General features: G+C 45.0%; 1 protein-coding gene across 1 annotated transcript in view; it reads right to left on the reverse strand.

Annotated features, from left to right (window-relative positions):
- Positions 1 to 650: 650 nt before the first annotated feature.
- RGS20 (regulator of G protein signaling 20) overlaps positions 651 to 18,026 on the reverse strand; it is a 37,665-nt gene continuing 20,289 nt past the window's right edge. The window contains exons 2-5 of the mRNA XM_065399381.1: positions 16,851 to 16,999; positions 3,632 to 3,718; positions 2,480 to 2,714; positions 651 to 839 (exon numbers count right to left, since the gene is read on the reverse strand). Of these exons, the coding sequence (XP_065255453.1) occupies positions 651 to 839; positions 2,480 to 2,714; positions 3,632 to 3,718; positions 16,851 to 16,999 (660 nt within the window). The remainder of the gene's footprint in view (positions 840 to 2,479; positions 2,715 to 3,631; positions 3,719 to 16,850; positions 17,000 to 18,026) is intronic.

Here is an 18,026-nt window from a genome sequence, read left to right on the forward strand (position 1 = left end):
TGTTTTCAGCAGACTCTGATAGTAAAATAACACTTTTCAATAAGAGAATTTTATAGGCAGTATTATTCCAAACCACTAGCTTCCATAAACTTGAGGTTGTTCAGTTTCATTGCCATGAGCACATTGCTTATATGTATCAGGTAGCCACTCCAAGACACGTACCATCTCCACTTCATAAGTAGTGACCAGGTTGTACTATTATAAAATGTGAGGCTTCAGTCTAGTGTAGCCCAAGTATCAACAGCGCAAGTATTTTTACTGTGGCTGCACAATGGTGGGGGGGAAGGGTGAGAGCAGTCATAACTAACAGTTTAAAAAAATAAATTGGAGAGTTATTTCTTTCCAGAGTGGTAATTTTAACTTCTCCTATTAGTTCATGTCCAAGTACATTCTGCTATTGTAAAAATACAACTTTTTTAACATCTAACTATCTCTACATTCTCCTTTGCAAAGTGTCACTTAAGTTGATCAGAGGCTGCAGTTAGCTTGTGGTGTCAGAGCCCTCTGCAGGTTAAAACATTGACAGTCCATATTAAAATATGCCTGAGTTTATTTTCAGGTAGATATCCTATTAACTCTAAATTCCCTGTTGGTTGATGTAGCCCAGAGTTCCATTTCTGTTTTTTTAATAAATACATTAATAAAAAATATTATGCTTTGATGGATTTCTCAGATAAGGACTGAAGCAAGTCCTTATAAATAGCAGAGTTCATAAACCGTGGGTAGGAGTCTCTATGCATTAAGGTGTAAATCTGAAGCTGTGCATCATCAAAAGTATGTTGTGATGGTTCCAGCATATTTCGGTTGATAACTTCCCTTACTCTGGAGTCCAGGCTGACCTGTGAATTAAAAAAAAGCATTCGTTGACATTGGTAATAGCGCACATACTTTTCCAGCTCTACCCACTTAAAGTTCCCCCCCCCCCATTTCAATCTTCACCCCTGAAAAAGTGTAAAGGGTCTCAGATATACATAGAGAGAATTATCACGTCCAACTTCGGATGCAATTATCTCCTCAAGTAGTGGAATCCTCTCAAAGACAGCCTTATTTTAAACACTGCTGTCTGGAATCCTATTTGTGCTAAATTCTGACGATACAGCTGGATTTTTTGCTCTTTCTGCTTAATAGTGCAGTGAATTTTTAATTTTGTGTGACTCGCTTTCATTTCCTTGGGAATAAGTGTTGTCTGAGGCTGAATTCATAGCAGCAGAATTAACCAGAAAGAAGCTGCAACCGGTAGAAATGTTATTTAAGCAAATCCTTTTACTAAAGAGCAGGCAGAGTTAGACATGAATTGCAAATAGTTATATCATGGTTCCATGAAAGCGATATTGTGAAAATTTAAATTTCAGTGAGGTGGCAGTCTCAAAGATATTGTGTTAACAGCTACTAGATTTCAGTAGTGCTTGTATCTGTACACAAGTAGTGCTTTTTCCACCACTGTGGCTAATAAGCTTTTGACTGATATTTGAGTTTATAGTCCTTCAGAACGAGAAACCAACTAAACAAACTCAACCTTGTTGTAGTGTAATGTTCAGTGTATAAAATATTTGCCAATATCAGACTGGTAGATAGCTTTGTATATCTGCTAATTTTGAGATAAACTTTTATTTATGGTTAACTTTTGCTGTATAGCAGGAGTTCTCAAAACAGATTATATTTGAGCAATTCCTTTATATTTTATAGCAAATTACGTTAAAGGTTTTAAACATTTTAAGATCTCCCATTTCATTTTTAACTGCTAAGAAAAAAACCTGGCCTGTTTGGTTATTTAAGCGAGGACAGTGCTCTTTGCCCTGTTATGCCTAGAAATTACAGGTGTCTAACATCAGTGCTTTATAGTACCACATCTGCTGCTTTGTCTGTTAACTGGGAAGATGGAGGATAGTTTCAACCATGGCACCCTTATGCCTTCACTTTCTAAGTCTCCATTATTAGTAGGCTTGAAAGGATTAGATTTTTATCAGTAAATGTAGGGAAGCATCAATTTCACTGTTTACACAAACCAAAATTTCCATCTGATCAAAATTTACAGATAGGCAAAGTAAGAAAAATGCTGCTTGAGAACTTAGTTGGATTTAAGGAAATGTACTTTGTATATTTTGATATGCATCTTGATATTGTGTGTTTCAATAGTTATAAAGCATTAGCTTTTTGAACCCCAGGGTCTGTTGTCATTAAATAATTGTCTGACCCTGACATAATTTCCTGCAAATGTGAAAATGTAAATGGATAAAGATTGAAAAATGCTTAAAACCCATAATATTGCAGAAATGTGAAAATGTAAATAAAAATTAAGCTTAAAATAGATATTATCTCAGTTATAAACAAACAAGAATCAAATTCTGCCAAGCCTAATTATTAGCCATAAACTTCATAAGACCTGTATCCCTTGGTTTAGCTGTCTTTGCCTTTATTCATGTTACAACCACCACTGTGCAATGCAGAATTAAAGAATGACCTGTGGAGGGACACACACCTCTTTTGGAGAAAGGATAGAAATATAATCTTCATAGATTAACCTTGCTTTTTCTTCTATGACACTCTTGTTGGATTCCTGCTTTAACTCCTCACAGGCCATCCAGAAAAGCATGTTCTCTTCACTGAATTCTGTTCGGAGGAACTCCCGGAAAGCATTTCTGCCCGCTGGAGTGATCATTAACTTGTCAAATGACTGAGCCCAGGCATTTACTTCTTCAAGAGTAGGAGTGGGACTTGAATGAGAGAATAGAAAAGAAGATATTGATGCTAGTTACTCAAAATTCAGTCACTAGACAAGGCATTTGCTCTCACTGAAAGAAAAAAGTGAGCTTTACATGAGTCTAATGCATGGTAGTTTGGACTGTTAACTGATACTCAGTACTCTCACCCTGCTGTGAAGCTCTAGTAAACTTAAGGATCGGAGGATTGTGGCAGATAAAATGTGATCAAATGTTCCGATGACGTACACTAGCTTTATTTTAAAGCAATGCCTGAAGTTAATGTACAACAAAAAACCTTTATGCAACCCCTGAACATGTTTTCTAGGCTTCAAATGCACAGTTGTCTTTTTGGTTAGTCAGTGTCGCCATTACGGTATAAATATGCGTACAGTGAAGGCCAAGATATTAATATGTTTATAGCTGTTACCACAAAAGCTATACTCCTATCTTGGTTTGTATAGGCCCCCATCATAGCATCTGAGCACCCAGGAAAGGATAGCAAAAGTTAGTTACCTGACTAATGATAGGATCTATGTTCTCCCTTGTTTATTATTCCTTATTGAAAGCTGGGCACTACCAGTTGGATTGGTTAAGTTTTTCACAAAAGTTATGGAAATGAGGGAGGAAAAAATTAGACTTGTAGGAGAATAGGAGATTCCATCTTTACTATGTTGTTGCTATTGTACCACCATACAATGTAAGCTATCCCAATACAGAATTTTTTTAAAGTATGGGCTTTGGATCAGGCCATGAATTAATGAAAGGTTCGAGTGGGAATGTTAGTAACATTCAGCTAGAGATGGCTGAGAATTGAATTTAAATAGATGGTGCATGGATGGCAGCAGGGGAGTAATTTGTGCATTTCAAACCATTTGCCTTGCAGATTTAGCTGTTTTATATATATAAATGCTCAAAGAAAGAAAGGATACCTCTCCTCACAGTTTGGAATACTCTCTGCTCTGAGTTCATGGGATGTCCTCCTTGCTCTCTCTTCATCTTGATTCCTAACAGTAAGACTGCAAGGTAGCAAACAGATAACTCAGTCAAGTTTATATAAGGAAGAGCTTGAAACTACATCAAATTGTTGATATTTAATATTTTACACACATTTGGTTTACCTTACCTAAAAGGGATAGAAATTACCTGTACCCTTTTATTTCATGATTCTCCTCGTGCACTAGTTTTACATCAGTGTAAATCCAGCAACCTTAACAAAGCTACTCCAGTTGCCAGGAGAATTTGGTTATCCAGTGTAGTTTCTCAGTGCAATCTAGAGGGAGTTTGGTATGTGCTTCAAAATGTAAGGTGCAATCCAGAAAACACTAGCATTCTGGACTAGCTCTCTGAGTGGGGCTACTTATGGTAATAAGTACTATGCTTAATAGTATATGTCTTGACATAGTGTGGCCAGCATTGTAACTGGGACTGTTCATGGTAATAAGCATTAAACTCAGTATTTGCAGGATTAATATGAGGCTTACATACATGCCAAAGTCTCCCCACCGAGGGTCATTGAAAGCTCTCTCAGCACTCTTCAATGGAAGCAGGTGTCAAGTCCTCTTCCTGGTCAAATTCCAGTGTATTAGTAGTAATTTTCTAGCTCACTTAAATTCCCCAGCGCTTTCAGTTAGAGAACCTATCCTTGTTTCTAGACCTAAAACTTCCAAAGCTTGTGTATTTTCCTTTCACAGAGTGGGTGCTATATTCTGTCTTATAGGGGAGGGGAATAAACTGATCTTATTCTCCCTCTCCCTCTGTAAAGCACTTTTGACTTTGTCAGGAGAAAAAGGCACCAAGTAAATTATAAGGCACTATCCATAGTGTAACTGGATTTCCAGGCTCTTACCACACTTGACAACCCAGGGAGCTTGATAGAATTTCTGGGGAATAATTTGAAATCAATTTCTTGGTTTATCTTTAGCATTATTACATGAAAGAAAGGTATGGTTATCACTTAGGTTTACCTATTTCATTTGCTCACCTCTTTTTAAACTTATGGCTTATATCTTACCTCCAACTTCGCTACCTGAATTAGTTCTAACCTTTTCCTTCCTCAAGCATTTGTCTATAGTCTGCGGAGACCTCCCCGCAGGTCTGTAGAATTTAAAAATGTTAAGGACCGAGCAGTGCAGTTGAAGATTGGGAAGGAGGAGAGATGCGTTGTCTCCTACAAAGTAGTCCACACAGTGGAAAGGTGGAGAACCTTTGCTGGAACTAAGTCGAGTACGGGGGTCACACTACTCACTGCAGCTCATTTTATGTAATGCCTTCAAATCACTGAGCTACCTTAATTCACTTTCTCTGTAAAGGGAGAAGCAGCATAATTGTAAAAGAACTATAATATCACCGTATCCCCTGGGTCTCATGATTTAAGGGGGGGGGGGAGGGAAGGACCTAATAGTGACCATTGATCCTGGTTTGTTTGTTTTTAAAGTTGTGTTTTCCATAAACAGCAAGAATATGCTTCTGCATGACATATGTTAGACTGAAGGAGACAAAAGAACAAATGTCTCCATAGGATAGCATTCTGCCTCCTTTGGAATACGCAATATTTACTGTGCCTTACAAAATGGTAGCTACTCCTTCAGAGAGGAAGACTCCCTAAAAGTGTAAAAGTGCAGAGCAGAGAGAACAAACTATTTACATAGCTACATCTATCTCAGGCTCCAAAAGGATAACAAGTATGTGACTTAAGTTATAACTGCAGCACAGACTTTGGGCATCCAGGCATTGGGACTCATTTCCTAGTCCCATAATGGTTCATTCTAATTCTAGTATTGAAAGGGCTGTGAATAGTGAAGTCTCTGCTTCTCAGCCACATGACTCATGTGGACTGTTATTTTTGTTTCTATTCATAATTTTTCAGTGGAAAGCACTTGAGCTATTTTGAGGAAAGACATTCTGTGAATAGGGATTATAAATAGAACATTTAATTGCAGTTTGTTTCGCATTCCTTGCTACTATAAAACAGTTGTTCTCAGAAAATTAGAAGTGATTTTAAGGCAGAGAAAAGCTGCTTTGTTTGTAGCCTGCACCCAGTTCCCAGGCTATTCTTAAATGGCAATAGGAATTTTAAGCGCCATCAAAATTGAGTAATTTCAACACCCCATTGAGTAAATAGCTTGCTTTGTACCATTTCAACATTTATGCTGCTTTTTCTGTGCCTGACAGAGAGTATAAGATAAAAGAGCGGAGGAGTAGTTATCAACAATTCAAAGGAAATAGTGGGAAGTGAAGTTTATATTAATCCATTAAGTCAGTGTACATGAAGTGCTTTTATTTCCTTTTCTTGGGCAATCTATAGATATGGGTGTATCTTATACGTATACACCTATGGGCTAAAACCATCCTTGACTCTTTGATCTTACCAGTGTTACACAGTTGTCAATACACTGGAACTTGGAGGCTCATTTACTCAGTGGGGTGTGGAAATTATTCAGTTGGTGGTGTTTTCTTAGGACCAGATCCAAATGTCTTTCAATCAGTCCTTTCTTGTGAAATTGTCTACACTGGCAAGTTACTGCGCAGTCAAGCAGCTTTCTGCGGTGTAACTAGGGCTACCATATGTCCGGATTTCCCCGGACATGTCCGGCTTTTCGGTCTATAAATAGCCGTCCGGGGGGGATTTTAAAAAATCTAAAAATGTCTGGGATTTCCCCCCAGTCAGCTATTTATAGATAGAAAAGCGGCGGCCAAGCGCCGCTGGGCACCCAAAGCCCCTTCCCGGCTCCCCCCATCCCCGGCAGCCTTACCATGCTGTCCGGCCCACAGCTGTCTTCCCCCTCCTCCCCTCCCCTGAACGCTCCGCCCCCCTGCTCCTCCCCCTCCCCTGCTTCCTGCGAATCAGATCTCCGGGGAGGCGCGGCCCTGTCCAAGCGGCTCCCTCCGGCCCGGGCCGAGCGGCGCCCGGCTGCCCCAGCGGCTCCGGCCCGGCTCGGGCCCCAGCACCCCCGGCCTGGACCCGGCCCGGCTTGGGCCCCAGCACCTCCGGCCCGGCTCGGGCCCCAGCAGCACCGGCCGAGCACCTCCGGCCCGGCCCCAAGCCCCGCAACCCCGACCGGAGCGCAGCCCGATTCCTGGGCTCTTTAAAGCCGGCCCTGGTCAGGGGACAGGGAGGGGGGGTTGGATGGGTCTGGAGTTTGGGGGGGGGGCTGTCAGGGGGGCAAGGGTGTGGAGAGGGGTTGGGACAGTCAGGGACAGGGAGCGGGGGGTTAGATGGGTCTGGGGGGCTGTCAGGGGGGCAGGGGTGTGGAGAGGGGTTGGGACAGTCAGGGACAGGGAGCAGGGGGGGTTGGGGGGGTTAGATGGGTCTGGGGTTCTGGGGGGGCTGTCAGGGGGCAGGGGTGTGGAGAGGGGTTGAGGCAGGCAGGTAGCAGAGGGGCTTGGATGGGTCAGGAGTTCTGGGGGTCATGTCGGGGGCGGGGAGCAGTTGGATAGGGCATGGGAGTCCCCGGGGGTCTGTCTGGGGGCGGGGGTGTGAATATGGGGTGGGGGTGTGGATAAGGGTCGGGGCAGTCAGGGGACAGGTAGGGTCGTAGGGCGTTCTCAGGAGGGGGCAGTCAGGGGACAAGAAGCAGGGCGGCTTAGATAAGCGGTGGGGTCCTAGGGGGCAGTTAGTGGCAGGGGTCCCAGGAGGGGGCAGTCAGGGGACAAGGAGCGGGGGGGGGTTGGGGGTTCTGAGGGGGGCAATCAGGGGATGGGAAGTGGGAGGGAGTGGATGGGGGTGGGGCAGGGGCGGGGCTAGAGCGGGGCTCCTCCCCCCCCAGTGTCCTCTTTTTTGCTTGTGGAAATATGGTAACCCTAGTGTAACTCCTGAGTTGTACACACTGCCAAGCCACTTTGTGCGCAGAAACTCCTCAGTTGCAGCATTCCAAAAAACCCACCTCGACAAGAGTCGTGAGCCTTCCAGTGCAGAGGCTCCAGCGCTGCATTGGCAGGGTAAACAAATTACAGCACAGAAAGCAATCAGTTAGTCTCCCGAAGTGTCCCATAATCCCTCAAGTGGCTGCTGTGCTCATTGTTGTGAATTCGGCTGGCTGCCCTGAAGGCATGTACCCCTCCCCTTTCAAAGCTCCGTTTCTGACAGCCCTTGTGTGCTGTGCTGATCTGCTCCGGGACAGAAAGCAAACCATTAATGTGGAATGCTTGTGCTGTTGAACACGGAGGGGGTGGGGTGTGTGTGTGTGAGAGAGATTGATTGCTGGGCAGAGAGCTGGGGAGGGAGGCAGGGCCGGCTCCAGGCACCAGCCCAGCAAGCAGGTGCTTGGGGCGGCCAATGGAGCGGGGCGGCACGTCTGGCTCTTTGGCGGCAATTCGGCAGCAGGTCCCTCACTCCCTCTCGGAGCAAAGGACCCTGGAGCCGGCCCTGGGCAGGGACTGATGTTGGGGTTTCCCCCTCCCCCTGCCTCAGGACTGGTTGCTTCCTGTTGCTGTCTGTCTTACAAGACAGCATTCTGACACACTCTGTCCCCTAAAACACACTGTCTCTCTTCCCCGCCCCCCATACACACACACTCTCCTGTCACACATTCTGCCCCCCCCATTCAGTTGAAAAGCAGCTGGCAATGTAGTAGGATGCCCATGGAATAATGGGATTGGGAAACCTGCATCATGTGACGCTGTGCCTGCCCCATGAGGCATTGCAAACCCTTCCCAAAGCACCCTGTGGCCAGTTGCACAGTGGGATAGCTACCACAATGCACTGCTCTCTTTGCCGTTGCAAGAACTGCTAATGTGGATGTGCTCCACCATCACAAGGAGCACAGTGTGGACACGCAACAGCGGTTTAATTCCAGCGCTTTAATAAGTGGTATAACTTGTTGCACAGAAACTTGCCAGTGTAGACATACCCAAAATGTGTTCCTTTTGCTGTCATTTATTATACTATGCTATGCAGGACCTCGCACACTGGAACCCCAACCTGGTTGGCCTCTAGGCACTACCACAGTGTAAATGTTTTAAAAATATTCAATATAAAAAGTAAGTGTTAAAATATTTCCATATTCTCTGATAACTATTGACATAATAACTGGACTTGTTTTTGTTGATTGCAGGGTGATTAATTTGATAGCCAGTATGCTTATGTTCTGAAGTCAGGTGCTGTGCAAGCACAAAAAATGATTTTTATAGGATATTTTCTCAGTCTGACATATAAAATGTTAACAGCACAATTCCCATTTATAATAATTGGAGTTGCTCAGTTACTGCTTTATACATGCACCAAAGTTCTTTTGTAGGTTGAGGTAAACTGGTGCAACAGAGAATTACTTCTTCCAGTAGATGCAACCATGTATTCCGGGCGGGGTGTGTGTGTGTGTGTGTGTGTGTGTGTGTGTGTGTGTGTGTGTGTGTGTGTGTCCAGAACACTGGAGCCAGAGCATTTTGTCTAGCAGTACCTGTAGTGAAGCGGTGCTTGCGCCTCGTGGCCATAGCCCCTTCTCTGGCTATATGAGGTGGCACTGCCTTGACCCCCCTCAGTTCCTTCTTACTGCCCATGGCTGGAGTCAGAGTTCTGTGTGGTTTTCACCTCACAATCCCTTTATTTTTAGTGACTTTTCTAGTTGTATATAGTTAATTAGTACCCTTACGGCAGTGTTAGTTAGATTTAGTGTTAGTTAGCTGTAGTTTAAATATTTCCCTGGTGATGCCCCCACCAGGGTTTAAACATTCTGTCATGTGGGGGAGCGATCGCCAATAATGATCCCCCGACATGGTGCTTGTTGTGCCTAGGTGAAGCCCACATCAAGGAGTGGTGGTCGATTTGCAGATTGTTCACCAAATGGACTTGGGTGGTGAGGGATCTTCGTCTGAAGTAGCACTTGCTTGAACAGACCATGCGGCCTCCTTTGGCACTGAGGCCCATGTCAAATTGGAGGTCACCCTTGAGTTCTGAGAGAGCTACCACTTTGTGTCCTGGATCTGGCAACTCATCCGAAAAGATGGAGTCATTCCCTGTCGAGTGCCCTGAGGCAAAGGTTTCATAGGACTGACGTAAGCCACTTCAGGTCACATGGGGACTTATCTCCCTCCTCCAGAAGGAGCACGGATCAGCATGGGTCGAATGCTGGTGCATGGGACAGAGCAGTCTTGTCAATTGCTCCCCAACTGCTCTGTGCAAGGAGGTCAAAGACACCATATTGTTGACTCTGGTTCCAGCCCTGGGGCATCCACTGAGTCCAGGACCAACAAGGGCAATGCCGGCACTGGGTGTTTCTGCATCAGCGGCATAGCAGCCAGCAACAGACCTCTACCTTTCTGTCCTAACCTTGCCCTTGGTCCAGGACTTTGCCAGGGCTGCATCCTTTATAGCTCCATTGGCTGGGCGGGCTGTTGACCGTGTGGGACTGTCTACACCATACCCTGCTGTTTCCCTTTCACAGTCAGTGGAAGTGGGGCTGTTGCTGAGCTCAGCACAATGGACCTCCCTGGCACCAGGACCATCTTTGGCACCACTTGGTTGCATCCCTGGAATTCAAGTGGAGTTCCTGCAGGAGAACAGGTTAGTGGATATCCTGCAGCCATCTTTCCCTGGGAGAGTAGCCCTCCCTATTAATGATGCAGTCCTTGCAGACCTGCTAAGGTCCTCTGGAGCACACCAGCTTTGGCACCACCTGCAGCAAAGCACATGGAGAAACGCTACTTCATTCCGGTGCAGGGGTGTGAAAGTTTTTACTCACATCCGTCCCCAGATTCTGGGGTCATAACCATGGTGAATAACAGCCCAGCAGGGCAGCTTTAAGACCCCTCCCAAGGATAAGGTCTCTGAATGAGTGGACCTGATGGGCAAGAATATTTACACCTCCTCTTCCTTGCGGATTGCTAACCAGCAGACATTGTTGTCCCAGTACAACTTTGTGAACTGGGTGGCTATGTCTAAGTTTGCAGACCAGCTGCACAAAGCCATGACTGAGGAATTTCAGTCATTTGTCACCAAAGGCTGCTTGGTGGCTAAGACTTTGTTGCAGTCCATGCTGGACATTGCAGATACTTTTGGCCCGAGTGATGGCCTCGGTGATGACCATGAGAAGGATTTCCTGGCTGCAGAATTCAGGCATTGTTCCCCATGTGCAACAGGCCATAGAGAATTTGCCCTTCGATGACCAAGCACTGTTTTCAGCCAAGATGGATAAGACTCTAGGACTACCTTCTAGTCCTTTGGGGTGTACACATCAGCAGTGCAGAGGTACCACTATGGTGATCAACAGTAGCAGCAGCAGTATTGTCCATGGTGCACATTTGGGCAGCTTTTCCTTCCCCCCCAAGACAGTGGAACTATCCCAGAAAAGGGCATAGATCCCATAGGAGGAGAAAGTCAGGTCTGGGATTTGGTCAGTCCACACATGTCCCCCAAGTACCCATTTTGACTCCTTGGTTCAGAGCAGTGTTCCAGTCATTGCTCCGTTCTCCCCGTTCCCTCCATTTGGGGACAGGCTGACCCATTTCTACAATGCTTGGAGCTTGATCATGGCAGCTGGGTCCTAAGCACTGTCAGATTAGGCTATGCAATCCAGTTCCCCGCCATCCCTTCCCGCCCCTCTTCAGGGACCCTTCTCACAAGGTATTGCTCCTCAAGCAGGTTTGCGGTCCACCGGTTTTGGGAGCGGGGGAGGAGTTCTGCTAGAACACTGGGGTCATAGGTGCTATTCCTGATAGTTTCTGGTGCACAAATCCAGGGGAGGGTTAAGACCCATTCTCAACCTTCACAGTGTCAACAAAAATATCAGATGCATGAGGTTCAAAATGGTCACTCTATTTACTATCCTTCCCGTGTTGTCTCAGAATGATTGGTTTGTTGCTCTGGACCTTCAGGATGCCTACTTTCATATGGTGATTTTGCCAGGTCACAGAAAATTCCTTCGATTTGTCATAGCAGAGCACCATTTTCAGTATATGATGCTTCCATTTGGATTCTCTTCTGTCCAAATGCATGGTCATCTCAGAAAGAAAGAAATCCCCATCTTCTCATACCTGCATGACTGGTTACTGAGGGACAGGTCCAGAGAGGAAGTTGTTTCTCACTTCAACATTACACTGCACTTCATCAGCCGTCTGGGCAGGGATGGCTCTACCATTTTTGCCGCCCCAAGCAAAAAAAAAAAAAGCTTCTCAGACTGTGCCACCCCAAGAATGGCCGGAATGCCGCGCTCAGGCACGTGCTTCCTCTGCTGGTGCCTGGAGCCGGTCCTGCATCTGGGTGTCATTCTAAACACTGGGAAATCAAATATGGTTCCCACTCAGAAAATAGAGTTCACTGGGGCCCTAGTACACTCTATGAGTTTGAGAATGTTTCTGCCAACTGGCCATTTTCAGGTAATTCACCATCTTTACCTCAGTCTCAGCTTTCCATGGCAGTTTAGATGTGCCTGAGGCTTTTGGGCCACATGTCCACTTGCATGCAGATGGTCCAGTTTGCAAGGTTGCACCTTCACTCTCTCCAAATGTGACTTGGGACTATTTACCATCCGACTCTTTACCCCCATCTTTCTCAACTGGTCCTGGACTCCTTGCAGTGGTGGATGTGTTCAGAGAAGGTTTGCCAGGGCGTCCAGTCCTTACTAACCAGGTCTCTTGTCATTGATGCTTCTCTGATGGATTGGGGGGCACATGTGGGGTTGCTGAAAGTTGAAGGTCTGTGGTCAGAGCAGGAGTGCTCACAGCATATCAACATGCTGGAGCATTCAGGGAAGATCTGTCTTTTCCATTGCCATGGTAGCAAGATTCTTAAAAGGGCTTCTTCATCCTCCAGTCTGACAGCTGGTTCCTCTGTGGGACCTTAACACAGTCCTAGCAGCTTTAATGGGACCTCCATTTGAGCCTCTGGCATTGGGTCCCTTTCCGCTGTTGTGGAAAGCGGAGTAATAACATCTGCAAGAAGAGTGTAAGAGTTGCAGGCTCTGATGGCGGAGCCTCCTTGTACACAATTGTCTGAAGACAAAGTGACTTTATGATCACGCTCAAAATTTTTGTTTAAAGTGGTCTCTCAGTTTCATTTGAACCAGGCAGTGTATTTACCTGTTATTTCCTAAGCCACACTCATCTCATTAGATGTCAAGCGATGTCTAGCCTTCTATCTGGATAGGACCAAGCTGTTTCGGGCTTTGCCTTGCCTGTTTGTGCATATGCAAATCATATGAAGAAGCAAGCTGTCTCTTCACAGACTCTTTAAATGGATAAGATCCTGTACCAAGACTGCATATGAAATAACTTCAGCTATGCCTCCTCAATAGGTATGAGCTCATTCTAAGAGAGCACAAGCTACGTCAATAGTGTTCCTGAGTGACATCTCAATATTGGACAGGGCTGTCATATGGTTGTCCATATAATGGTTCATAAATGTATGTGTCATCACTGCATCTTCCAGAGTAGATGCAGGTTTTGGTAGGGAGGTCTTGCAAGCCTTGTAGACTGAGCCCAGCCTCCCAGGGTTCTGCCTGTGAGTCACCTAAGTGAAATACACAGCTGAATCTACTCAAAGAAGAAATGGCTACCTACTGTAACTATGGTTCTTCAAGATGTGGTGCAGATGTGTATTCCATGACCCACCCTCCATGCCCTCTGCATCAGAGTCTAGTCTCTGGGCATTTGAAGTGAAGAAACTGAGGGGGGGGGGGCTGTGCCACCTCATATAGCTAAGGGAGGGGCTATGGCCATGAGGCACAAGCATCGCTCCTCTATGGGTATTGCTAGGCAAAATTATCTGAGCATGCACACACCTAAGTGGAATACACGTCTGCATGACATCTCAAAGAATCACAGTTGCAGTAAGTAACCATTTCATATACAGGTTGGCCACTTTATTTTTGGACCCAGAAGTTTGCCTACTTTTATCTGAATGTGAGGTAAAGAAGCTTCAAGGACAAAGTCTTCAGTCTTGCAAATCTGAACAGCAAGAGAGATTTATTCTGTCCACAAATAGTGGATCTTAAAAGTGAATGGGTGGAGTGGGGTCATGGCCACATGCAGTTCCATTGACTTGGTACAGTGTTGCAGATTCACTCAGGAAAAACTATTCTCATCACTAAAAGTACCGTAAGATACCACTATAGTGTGACAAGTGACTTATCAAGGAAAAGGGATGGCTATTTTAGTTTGTGATAAGACTGACTGACACGCTACTAAAATATGAATTCCTGGAATAAATAAGGGGATGGCAATCTCATATTTAGTCAAGAAAGCAAAAGCCTGTAGTAAGAGAAAAACTAAGTATAGGTAGTGCTGTCTTCTGCCTGCTAGGTGCTGAATGCCCTCAACTCCCACTGGGAGTTCTCCATCTTGCAGGAACTGTCCCTGTACAAGTTAATTTTTAACCTATTCTTATGACATCTTCCAGGAACCAAATGTCCCAAAGCTCTGTAGTGATCCTCTCTATATAGTTATTCTATTTTAGTGGGCCTGGACCTTAAATGCAAAACTGGATATTCTGTCAGGTCACTAACAGCCAATGAGATTTCTCATAGTAAATAAGAACCTCATTGACTGATAGATTTGAACCCACCTTACACTCTTTCATTGTACCTCTTTCTGTCCGCTCTATTCTAGAGGAATAATTTTAATTTGGCCGTTCCTAGCAACCCAGAAAGCCATGGGTGAAAGTAGCCCAATGTTACAACTACCTGCAGTTGCTTATTACTGTTGTTTAGCATTAGTATGTAATGCCTTTCATGGGCAAAGCATATAAAGATCTGGTGGCTTAAAAAGCTTTCTGCAGTTGCCAGAATCTCAATCTTTACGATACTACTAAACATGGCCATAATCATTCTCATAGAAAGAGACCCTGCACTAATTCACATCTATCTCTACTCCTTATGAACAATTTCCTTTTTTGTTTCTCGAGGTTAAAGCACAAAATCAGGAGCCAGGAGATCTGGGTTCTAAATTCCTACCTCTATCCTAACTTGCTTTGTGTGACACTGGCCATGTCACTCAATGTCTCTGTGTCTCAGTTTCTCTGTCGTAAAATTGGGATAATAATACTTCCATGTCTGAGCCATGTTTTTCTACATTTGAGTGAGAATGGATTTTTAATGCAAGGAAGCAAAATTAGGAACTTAACATTGCAGACTAATTTCATTTAAATTTGCCTTACTGGGCCAAAATGTATAGATTTAATCTGACTCCAGTATAACCTAGGCCATAGAACCCAGCCAGTAATTTCTGTATCAAGATCATAACATCTGTTGGAGCTAGAGCATCTCTTAGGGTGTACACATACCCTATGGCTAGGGCCCTACCAAATTAATGGCCATGAAAAATGCGTCACGGACCGTGAAATCTGGTCTCCTCCTGTGAAATCTGGTCTTTTGAGTGCTTTTATCCTATACCATACAGATATTGGGGGTCCTGACCCAAATGGGAGTTGCAAGAGGGTTGGATGGTTATTTTAGAGGGGTCCCAGTGTTACCATCCTTCTGCGCTGCCTTCAGAGGTGGGCTGCCGCAGAGTGTCGGCTGTTGGCCAGGCGCCCAGTTCTGAAGGTACTGCCCCACCAGCAGCAACCCAGAAGTAAATACCATTCCACCCTTACTTCTGTGCTGCTGCCTTCAGAACTGGGTGGCTGGAGAGTGGCGGCTGCTGACTGAGGGTCCAGCTCTGCAGGCAGCAGCACAGAAGTAAGGGTGGCAATACCACACCATGCCATCCTTACTTCTGCGCTGCTGGTGGTTGCGGTTCTGCCTTCAGAGCTGGGATCCCAGCCAGCAGCTGCCGCTTTTCAGCTGCCCAGCTCTGAAGGCAGCGCCACCATCTGCAGCAGCGCAGAAGTAAGGGTAGCAGTTCTGCAACACCCCCTACAATAATCTTGTGACCCCCCCCCCCACAACTCCTTTTTGGGTCAGGACCCCTACAACTACAACACCGTGAAATTTTAGATTTAAATAGGTGAAATCATTAAATTTATGATTTTTAAAATCCTATGACCATGAAATTGACCAAAATGGACCATGAATTTGGTAGGGCCCTACCTATGGTGCTGCAGCTGTGGCACTGTAATGCCGCAGCATAGGCACTTCCTACATGGATGGAAGAGGTTTTTCCATTGATATAGTTAATCCACCTTTCCAAGAGGTGGTAGCTAAGTCAACAGAAAAATTCTTCCAGCAACCTTAGGAATCTTCTTGCTTCACCAGTGATGCCAACCTAAATGTTCCATTTTCCCCACAACCATCTCCAAGCCTTTTCAGTATAGCTCCTCATGCATAGAGGCCAGTATTTTCAGACTTGGATGCCTGAAGTTGATCCATAGACTAACCAGGAACTGCAGGTGCGTAGTACCTCTGAAAAATCAATGTCCTCTTCGTTTTGTTCCAGTCCAAATCCCTCCTAAAGACTCACTTTTTCTGCAGTGCCCAGAAGACATGACTTAGCAATAATAATTTTTAAATGCTTGTCGGTCCCTCTTCTGTGCCTCCCAGTGTGTCTTGTCTTCTCTGTCTTATTTAGGGCTTGTCTACACTTACCGGGGGATCAACGAGCGGCGATTGATGCATCAGCAGTCGATTTAGCAGGTCTAGTGAAGACCCGCTAAATATAACACAGATCGCTCTCCCATCAACTCCTGTACTCCACTGTATCGAGAAGAATAAGGGGAGTTGACGGGACAGTGTCTCCCATCGACATTGTGTAGTGTGGACCCTGCAGTAAGTAGACCTCAGCTATGTCGATTTGAGTTCCTCTATTCACGTAACTCAAATTGCGTAGCTTAGATTGACTTTTCCCATTAGTGTAGACAAGGGCAAGGCCTTAGAATGTAAGTTTTGGTGCTGGGACTGGACTGTTCTGTCTTGTACAACATCAAGCACATGAGTGGTGCTTTAGTAACAAGGAAATTGTTACCAGGATGTGCATGCAGCCTAAAGCAGTGCTAAGAAAAGAATTATATACCTTTTTTATTTAAAGTCCCATCTTAGGCCCTCCCGTCACACACACACAGCTGATGCTGGTATATAGAACTCTTTTTACATCCTTAATTATTTCAATGGAAAACCCACAAGAATTGGAGCTGAAAACTGTATTCAGAATTGCAACAAAGCCATCTTTTTCCTATTGTTCTAGACTTGTATTATTACCCCAAGTGCTGTGCTGTTTATGTTGTCCTGATCACTGGCCATCACTCACCCCTGTAAGTTTGAGTTGAGACACCAAAAGACATACCATGAGCAGCTGCAACAACAGCACCAACAAAAGCAGCAGGCATTGGAAGCTCGATTCCCAATGCCATGCTGTGCCTGTGTGGAACTTGGTGTCTCCTGGGCCACAGACATCTGCCGTTTGCGCATTTCCATCCGCTCCGATCCCATGGGCTGAAAAAACCAAAATAAGGGGAAAAAATTAACCTCTGCACAAAAGACTCACTAGGTATCATTAAGGCCAGATTTTCAAAAGAACTCGGAATCTGATGGCTCCCGCTGTTCTCTTTGGAAGCTGCTGGGAAAATTCGCCGCTTCGTTGAGGTTCTGTGACAAGGTGTAAAGTCCCTTCAAAATGTAAGGGGTTAATAGATTCCTCCCTATAACAAGACTGATTTGGGTGGAAAGTGGAAGTGGGTTCAAAGAAGGTTATCATGGGGGTCGTTTAGGTTCTCTCTTCTCTCAGCTAGCTATAGTTGGAAAGCTCCCAGTGGTTATTTTCCAGTGTTGCTAATTTGTTGTGCTTTTGAATTTTGTTTTTGGAAATAAAGCCACCTCTAAGGAAAAAGGGGTGAAGTGACCTATAGCTTGGGCTTTGATTCTTCCTCCTTTCTTTCCCCAGCTGGTGAGTCTGTGCACTGGCTTAGAGGTGTGTAAATGGGAGATGAATTTTTTTAAGAATTTGGGCTCCATTGTCGGTGTTGAAAAATTTAGAAAATCTGTTCCTTAGGCCACCGTAAAGGGGAAAGGCTAGGATCTGATTGACTATCATGAGTCTGACTCTGTGTTCCTTTAACATAGATTTTCTTTCAAGCAAGATTCAGAGTCTTCATGGTTTGGGGAGGAAATTACTTTCCTGCTGAGGAGATACAGACATGGGCCAGGCAACATTAAGATTTAAGCAGTCTATTCCCATCATAACTATAGACTACATGGGATAGTTCATAGTGGGGACAGCATGGGATGCCTCTAGATTGTTCTAGGAAAACTGTTTGGTTCCCTAAGCCTGCAAACATGTCTGTACATGAGCAATTTTAAACATGTGACTAATCCGTCTGGAGTCACTGCAATTTCTCATGTAAGTATGTAACTTTCTGTGAGCCCTTTCTGTGAGCTTGAACTTACGGTTGGCAGAATTTGGTGTGTGTGCTCCCTGTGAATGACTTGCTGCCTATTGACCTATACCCTACATGTTGACTTC

This window comes from Emys orbicularis, chromosome 2 (assembly GCF_028017835.1).
Source record: "Emys orbicularis isolate rEmyOrb1 chromosome 2, rEmyOrb1.hap1, whole genome shotgun sequence".
NCBI lineage: Eukaryota > Metazoa > Chordata > Testudines > Emydidae > Emys > Emys orbicularis.